Source organism: Calonectris borealis, chromosome 1 (assembly GCF_964195595.1).
Source record: "Calonectris borealis chromosome 1, bCalBor7.hap1.2, whole genome shotgun sequence".
Lineage (NCBI taxonomy): Eukaryota > Metazoa > Chordata > Aves > Procellariiformes > Procellariidae > Calonectris > Calonectris borealis.
The window spans coordinates 193986450-193995850 of NC_134312.1; the positions used below are offsets into that span (position 1 = coordinate 193986450).

At 36.9% G+C, this 9401-nt stretch overlaps 1 protein-coding gene across 2 annotated transcripts in view; it reads left to right on the forward strand.

Annotated features, from left to right (window-relative positions):
* DCLK1 (doublecortin like kinase 1) overlaps nucleotides 1-8176 on the forward strand; it is a 253346-nt gene extending 245170 nt beyond the window's left edge. The window contains exon 17 of one of the 2 annotated variants that reach the window (XM_075139783.1): nucleotides 4755-8176. In XM_075139783.1, the coding sequence (XP_074995884.1) occupies nucleotides 4755-4919 (165 nt within the window). In that variant the 3' untranslated portion in view covers nucleotides 4920-8176. The remainder of the gene's footprint in view (nucleotides 1-4754) is intronic. The other variant, XM_075139784.1, reaches the window with a different exon arrangement.
* The last annotated feature ends 1225 nt before the right edge of the window (nucleotides 8177-9401 follow it).

Consider the following 9401-nt stretch of genomic DNA (forward strand, 5'->3'; position numbering starts at 1 on the left):
TGTATTTGGAGGTCTAGGTTCAAATCCACTCGATTAGTTTGTCCCCTCGATGTGGTCATTTGCACGTCTCCAAATCACCGTGTAACTTGTGTTAGTTATAGCTTGTGCCTGAGGGGCTAAAAATAACGTTTGTCTTTCACTCCTGGACTGAGGTGCATTGCTAAGTTTGAAGTACTCTCCAAAAAGTGTCTTGAATCATGAATCAATCACACACATATATATATATATTTTTATATATATATATATATATATATAAAATCTGAGAAACCCATGGAAAAAATAAAAAAATGTCAGACTGAAGGGCTGCCTGGCTTGTGCCACGAGCATTGTTTAATGGTCATTTTTACAGTAGGGAAACCTGCCGTTACGTATCTCAATGTATCGAGGTCACTGACCAGAAGCTTAAGGAAATAGGATAAAATTACCTAGGTGTGAAAATTTAAATATGTGCATACACATACATGTGTATAAAAGAATGCACTGGAAGAAAAATACCAGTGTTTCAATACATGTGTCCAGGTAATTCCACACACTAAACAAAGCATCATGAAAATTGCAAACAAATTGCAAATGTGCTCCTGCAGAATGAAAGCGAGTGAAGGGAAGGGTTTCTTAGATTAATGCGTGAACAGCTGCATCCCCAGTTCAGTCTCCTGGCTGGTATGAATAATGGATGGGCTAAGAGGCAAAATGCACAATAATGTTCTTTTATTAATGAAATGAATATATATCTATATTTGGTGGCCAGCAGTAAATTAAGACAAGTGAAAAGAAAAACAGTCACTGCTCGCATTCATAAAATGCAGTTACTTCAATCCAATAATTACTGACCTGACAGAAAATATCACCCCACAGTTAAAATAAGGTGCTTCCAGCTGCAAATCCAACACATATATCAAAGCAGTTGTAGTTTTTGAATGTCTGTTCATAAGCACAAGGTTCAATGTTTTCCAAGAAAAAAGAATTTGCATGGCTTGGGAGTCCTGCAACATCAAGGCATAGAAATCAGGAAGATGACACTTCCTGTGGCAAAATCCTGGAAAAATGCTAACTGCACCGTAGTATATAGATGACAGAAGCAATGATTTTAAAATAATGCTCCATTACTTCAAATTAAATGCATTTCCAAAAATGGCTTGTTAACCATTTGGTACCTGGTGTCAGGATTACTAAATGTTGATGCAAAATACATTAGTGCTTAATGAAGTGCTTCAGACCCATCAGGACCAAACTATTAGAGGCAATCCACTTATCTGCTGCTGGATAAGAAGCTCTACATTTCCTCATATGGATTGTAAGAGGACAGCCGCATATCCTAAATAAAAATGCTATCCTTACGTTTTAGTTGCCATTACTATCATATAGTGCTCAAAGTTCTCACTCTCTCACCTCGAGCCGGGAAAAAAAAATGTCCAAATGTAATAATGAAAATCTGGGATTTGCAGCCCTGTGAAGCATAAGTGCACTTCAGATCCTCTTATTATTTATTGAAAGAGTAGCTTAAAGTATAAATGCCCTGGAAATCCATAATGGACTGGTTCATGCACCGGTGAACCACCCAGCTGAATAGTAGATGAAATAATGAATCTATTAAACCAAGGCAATGCATATGAGAGGCCTTTGTTACAAAACCAGCAACAGTAGTAACGAAAAAGCTGATTTTTGGAATATGCCCACGTGCACAGGAGGGTACAGTAGGTGAAAACTGCACTTACAAAACACATGCAGTCATTACTCAAATGTATCATACCATCTCCCCTGCGTTCCAAAGTATTAATCTGTCGTACTTTGAAATGCTTTGGAGGTAAGAAAATAACCGTGACCTCATATTAAATGAAAACTAGCATTTGTGCAGAATGCAGGGTGGCTGTACCGCCTGGCAGTGTGATAGACACTGGAAGTGCAAAACGTCATTGTGACATCGGGCAGAATAAGCCCGGTCTTGCAAGGCCTTCTGTAGGGCTTGTGAGTGCTCTCTCTGTGGCCACAGCTGACCCATTTTGTGGTTCTGATGTGTGAAACACTAAACATTAGAATATGACCGGTGTGGTTTTGCTTTCAGTAGATAAATACTCCCTTCTTTAGCTCTCTGTGACTTTACACATTTTTATTCGATAAGCTCTTTGGGTGAGAAAGGCTCTGAATGTCTCTTAGCCCAGGAGAGTATCCATAATAATGCCTCTGAGTCTACAAGCATGCCTTTATAAAGACCAATTAGACCAAATTCAAGTGAGACTTGGGATAAAAGTGTGAAGAAAAACATAGTCTCTAAGTATCTCAGGAAGTTTCTGAAGGGTTAGGAAGGGAGAAATATTTGGTCCTACAAACTACAGCATAGGGTGCTGGATTAGGTGGGATCATTAGGTTTTTTTGCTTAACATTAACGACGCAGGAAGCACCTTTATGTCTATTTAAACAAATCTATTTAAACAAAACCAGCCAAAGCTTCTCCAAAAATAGTAGGAAAGTAGTATCTTGGGGTTTATTTTTTAAAGACATCTTTAAAATGATGTCCTGATATTTAATTATCTACCTAGTTTGGCAATTTCATAATTTTGTCCTTTATAAAAAGCAATACCGTAGGCTAAATTTCAAAAATCTTTTATTCAAGAGTATTCACTTCTGTGTAACTTATCTAATTTTAAATACATTCAGTTTTTACATATACATTTACCATTCTCATGTAGCAGATTTTAAAAATAAATTTTGAATTTAATACAAGTATTTTTATTTATTTGGCCAGAAATGTTTGACTTTTTCAGAGGAGAGTATCTATTACCATAGTATGATGTGATGTGGTTTAAACTTTAAACAAATGCTTATTTCCTGTAAGCATAAAAAATCTTTTAAATGGAAATCTGTATTTTATACAATGGTAATATATGCCATTCTTTTCAATTTTCACACAGAATTACATACTGTATGCAGTATATTCACTGTGTGTAAAGATCTAGGTATTCTTCTGTTTCACATTAAAAAATAATCAAAACCTGAATTGGTTCAAGGCTAAGAAACATAGAAGGCGTTGAAAATACTAATTAGAGCTCTTAACCGGAAGATTAGCAGTAAACAAAGAAATTCTCAGCAGATGAGAAGTGTTGGATTTTGTAGCAATTATTATTTAAAATACAGGGATGAACTTATCGAAATTAATTATTTTACCCCTTTAAGATAGTGCTATGTAGGTTCTAGACACAAAAAATAATAGTTCAGCAATTTAGCCCAACTAAATCCATTTGCTATAGTAGCTCTGTACTCTTGTCCATCTTTTTGTCTCTATTATATCATTACTGAATGCTGATTGCATTATTTTAGAGCAGGGATTGCTATAATGCTATTCTGCACCGGTATGATGGATTTAGTTTTCATTTTGTTCTCAAAAATATGTTGGCTATAAATATATCTCTCCTCTCCTATGAGGCTCACACTATAACTGATAAATTTTCTAGAGAAATCAGTCATGTATATCTCAAGAGAAAACAATAAATCCTTTGAAGCAGAATAACCTTTTGGCTGCATTTTTTAAATAGAGATTTTCATACTAGGGACAAATTTTACAACCCTTAGCAGTTAAACCTATTCAATTCTCAAAGTTATCTTTGCTTTCAGTGCCATGATCAGATATTTGTTTGCGTTTTGTGTGTCATCTTACTAGCCACCACTAGCCTTTTCCCATTTTGCTTTTTCCAAAAAAATCATGGGCCATGTTTTAAGAAGGCAGCCCCGCTTCAGAAGGCAGTTAAGTGCTATGTGTCAAAGTGCTCTTGCTGAACCAAGGCCATCCTGTTGAACTTGTAATTTTACAGCGATTTCAGGGACTGCAGTCTATTACCCTGTAATCCAGAAAACGGCAAAACCCAGTCCCATGCTTGAAATCATTGGCCAGAGTTGGGCTGCCCTTACCTGGGTTGCAGTTTCCCCTTGTGAATGTGCCAGACAAAGCAGAAGAAAGGATGTGACTAGAAGTCACAGCCATTTTATTAAGACTTGCATTCTCAATAGTGGCAGAAACTGATCAAAATATAAAGCCCATCAAGAAAACGTTCTTCTTCCCCATTTCTAGATACTCTAGATAGACGTAGATAAAATTAGCGGAGTATTTAATTCAACAGACATTGGTTAACAGGAGGAGACAGGGTGGTCAGGCTAAACGGGTCTTTCCGTCAGAGCTCTTCAGCATTCTTCCTAAGAACATCCATTGAGCAGCATGAGGAGGTGTCAAAGAGCTGGGCTAGCTCCCTTCCGTGTTTGTTTTTCCTCTCTTGTCTGACAACTTCATCACAATCCATCTTTGTTAGCCGATTGCACTGACTTGAACATGGGTGAGTGTGTATCAGCCTTCATTAGGTCAAATCAAAGACAAGCGTACATCTCTGCCTTGCCTATAGAAACAGATTTATACTTTGAGAAGGGTGGGGGGAAGGTCAGTTGGTATTTGGCTTGAAATTTGAATCTATTAAAGGATTAAATTAATAGCATCCAGAAGTAGAACATATGGCATCCATATATATGGTCCTGTATCTGCTTGATGATGTCACGCTACGTCTTAAGGTTTGGGAAATGCACTTTTTAAAGCATTTAGCTATGTTGCGGGCTAAACCTTTCAGACCTGACTGAGACAGAACAGGTTTAATTTGGTCTGAACATTTATTATCCCTGGTATTTGCAGGCCACATAAAAACTTATCGTCTTCATTAGCTTTGCATTTCACACACAGCCTAATTTCATTTATTCTTATTTTATGCCCCTGCCAGACCACCGCTCTTGATAAGGAGAGGCAGGTTTTCCGACGAAGACGCAACCAGGATGTGAGGGGACGTTATAAGGCACAGCAAGCTCCACCTGAACTCAACTCCGAATCGGAAGACTATTCACCAAGTTCATCCGAGACTGTTCGCTCACCTAACTCACCCTTTTAATAAAACACTTTTACTCAAAAGTCTTGGCTTTAACCCTTTGAGACCTTAAAAATCCTTCAGACCTGTGTGAAGTGATTACAGCTGATCTATCCAGCAATAAACGCTGGGATGATGGAACACAAAAGGGTGCTCACAGAATCTTTGTAAGAATAATTTCCTAATTGATTGAAATACTTGTTCTCTGTTTAGATTGCAACTTGCTGCTAATATGATCCTCAAAGGGTTAAGGCTATTTTGCTTTTTTATTTAAAGATAGAAGCAGTGAATGTTTTCATCAGTGAAGCTAGGAACTGCAGTATGTAATTTTAGCACATGTTAACCCTCTGAGTAAACAATCAACTTAAATCTTGACAACCCACATTAGGGCTTTATTCTGGCTTTTTTGCTTTTATACGCACATATCTTTTATAGTACCCTAAAGTTCCTTTGCCTGTTTCTGGCCAAAACAATATCAAACGCACTATTGCTTAGGGGTTACAAATATAGGTTTTAAAAATGAAAATAAAATTAAACAAAGTATCTTCTACAGCAGCTCGTTCTGAACCTGCATCGTACTTCCACAAGGAGTGACTGTTGTTGGAGGATATTATGCAGGCTAAATGGGAAATTCAGTTTAGGGCAGCCTCATAGTTTACAGAAGATGACATGATGAGGGCCACAAAAGGTTGCTTCCATATCGTTTGCTGCTAATGACAATGCAGAGTCCTGGGAAATGGCTTGAGGACACGTTCTGTCATGTAATGGTATGTAATGATCTAGTTGAGAAGTTCCTGGTTCCTTTGCCTCACAGAATGTACAGGCATCCTCTCAGCATGACCTGATTATTCCGGAAGAGTCACTTTTAAAGATTAACATTGATGAGAATTACCCTTAAAATAGCTAGAGTGTTTCTAAATCGGGGAAAATACAAGTCATTTAATATATATGTAAAGCCTAAACTGAATTAGCAAAAGTTTTGTTGTAGAATGGAGAAACTAAAAATGATTCACCAGTTCTATTTGTAATATGTAATAAAATGGGCATTTACACAGAGTATACATATTTCTGGTTTGTTAAAGCCTCAACACAGCCTTATAGCATTTCATTTAACCATTATCCTAAAGTTGGCTTCTACAGAAATATTACACTTTGTAGACTTTGCTTCAGATGTGATAATTTGAAAGAAAAATTATTATAAAATAACTTGGAATTTCACTTGAATGAAAAAGACAACTTCCAAAATCCTATTCTAAAATAAAAAACCAACATTATGAAATTTATACTTTCTCTCATTGCTCATATAAAATGGAAGTTTTCTCCTCTAAAGTTAAAATTTTCTCACAGTGTTTTTAAAAAGTCACGTAAATGTGGTTTCCTCTCTCTTCTTGCCCTTTTTCTCTCTTTCTGTCTCCCTTTTTCTGTCATATCATACAGCTAGAAATATGCTGCCCAAATATGCTGATCTTACTGGGAAGTATAAATAACTTTGGAGGAACAGGGCAAGTTGCCCACAGTGCCATTTACATTCTGAGTTGTGCTTGCTCATGGATCTGTCTCTATGGGCAGCTGTGGCAGCGGATGTGTACCTGCAGTTGGAGCTGGTGTAATGCTCTTTTGCATTTCTACTTGGAAGTATCAGTTGAAACGTATGTCAAGAAACATTGAAATTGTTTTCTTTCTCCATCCTTTAAAATGCATCTTTCATTGTCTCAGTCATGAAAATTTATATATTAAAAGCTCTGAAGATTTCAAATACAAGAATTTCATCTTGTGAGTCTTCACACAAGTGGTACAAGTATTTAATACAGAATGCAGCTAATTTCACCAAATGTTAATAATCTAGAAGTGAGACATTTAGTCGAAACTAGATCTTCAGACTTCCTTGGTAATACAGAGAGATGAGCATTTCCAGGTTTGATTCATCTCACCTGTCAATGGGCATGCATTTTAGGCAGGACTCACTTATTGCTTTGATTCACCTATTGCTCTCACTCCATTGACTGTAGAAGGAACTGCTGGTAAAAGCTTGCATCAGACACCAAACTGGTGCCCAGGAGTTTAGTAGAATGAATCTCATGCTAAGCCATCAGGAGACTCTGATCTCTGAACGTATGTCCATGGGCAGAAGGGCTGTGCACAGCCTCAGTTACTCTGTCTGGAACCTGAGTAACCCAAGTGAAGCAAATAGGTGTCTTGTTGGAGACTAAAGGATAAAGGAACTGCCTTACAAGGTTCTCAGATTTTAGGGTCTTGGAAAGGGCTACGTCTATGGCAGATCCTTGACAATGCCCATCCAACCTAGAGTCACTGTGGAGAGCAGACCCTTGTAGATAAGGCACATCCACCACCATTGTGATGTTAAAGGCTGTAGTTTGATAACATTTGGATAGGACAGGGATTATTTTTCCATGGGACCAAACCCTCAGCCAAGGTAAATCCCCCCTTGCCACCTACCTACATGAATTTACAATAGATCAGAATCTGGCACGTGTTTTTCCAGCATTGCCCTTCCCACATCACATCACATCACAGTCTTCTCTTTAGAAGAGATACAACTCAACCATGTAAATGCAAGACATATACATTTCGTAATAAAAAAGTGTCCATTAATACCATATGCTCCTTGACTGTTGGGAAAATTTGGCAGTCTTAAAGCAAAGGCTGATGTTCATTCTTCTTAATTAGAGAGGGGAGTCAGGAGAAAAAAAACAACATAAAAATATGCTTCACCTTATGCATGAAAAATATTATTCAAAAACCCGTCTGGGATTTTCCTATCACCTTTGCTTTGCTTTGGAATACAGGGTTATCATTAAAATAAGATGTTTGGCTCCTTCATCTTATACCATCTTGTACTACTTAAAATGTATGTAAAAATAATCCTAGATCCTGAAATCCCTACTCATCCCCAACGTCTTATATGTTTCTGATCTTTGGTTCATGTTTTATGAACATAACTATAAAAATATTTATTTTAGGTTATTTTTAGATCTGTGAGAGATTGGGTTTCAAATTGCTGAAGCCTCTTTTTAGGCTTCAAGAAAAGGTATCTGAATATTTAAAGGTATCTGAAAATTTTAAAAGTGGTTTCCACAATGGTTTTAAATATATCCATATATATTTTTAAATATAACCATATATATGTATATATATATGTACGGTTTCATGGAAATAATAATGGTTCAGGCTTGTTTGGCAGCGACTGCCCCTTTTCTTCTGAATTCCTGGGGGTAAGTGAAGACAGAGTACGTGGCCCTAAAAATACTTGAAACACCAGTGAAAAAAAGAAATCAAAGATAGCAGACTATTTCTAATGTGATAATCTGGGAGAGCACATAGCACACTGTGGTCATTTTACTGTAATACATACCAGTCCTCCTGACTTCTTTCTTCATTTCCCTTTTGAATCATTGCATCGTATTGGTGCTAAATGTGACAACAATTTTTTTTTAATGCTTATTACATATACAAGGCCAATTTCCTCCCACCAAGCCTATGTAGTCAGCTGAGACGGATGGCAGTCGTGGTAGGCACCATCTATCACCAAGGAGATGGAGAGAGGCACTTCAAAAGGGTGATTCAGGTCATCTAATATTTGGTCTCTGGAGATGCCTGTCGGTCTGATCTTAGTATTAACAGAAGAGTAGAACAGGGTCACTTCCAGCTTAATTCCTCTCAATTAGATGTAAGTGGGGATAACGTGGACTCCAACCTAAGTGCAATATTCTAGTGAACTTACGTGCAGTAAGCAAACTTTGATGTGAAAATGTAGTACTGATAGGTGATAGCACAGGATTAGTTAATGATACTGAGCTGGGCATTGTCTCATCTAGATATATCCATCTAAGAGTTAAGCATCTAATCTAGGGCAATCACCTAAACTTCCCTTATAGTTGCTAGAGACTGGCTTCTCTAGTGGATAATTAAAATTCTAGGATGGATGAGTCGCTCACTAGACGAGGTGCCTAGCCCAAATATATTTAGAACATGATTTATTAAGTCATGACATATAAATTAATATTTCTGTAAGTTACAATTTTCATAGCATTAATGTACAAAAAATCCAGAATACTATGGTTCTACTCAGAGGGTTAACAGAAAAGCACTAGGCATGCTGATTACATTGGTGTATCCAAACTGCTTTGCTTTTTTAGCCAGTGTTTGCTGATTTTTTCAGAAAATTCTTGAAAAATTTCAAGTTTGAAATAATTTAAGTGTTGTTGTTTAAGGAATTTCTATAACCAAATTAATCTTATTTTTAGCTTAACTTATCACAGGAATAATATGTATCATTGATGCAGTGTAAGTCTGTAGTTATCAATTTTATTAATTCCACAAGTGATTCCAGAAATCTCTCTTTTTTTAAGTACTTACTATAGAGCTTACAATGGTGGCATAGGTGACTGAGACTGTCTTTCTTATTGGTAAACAAACAATATTGTAATTTCAAGAAAGTCCTAAGAATCAGCTTTTCAGTTTGGTAGTGTACTAGTTAGGGGAAAG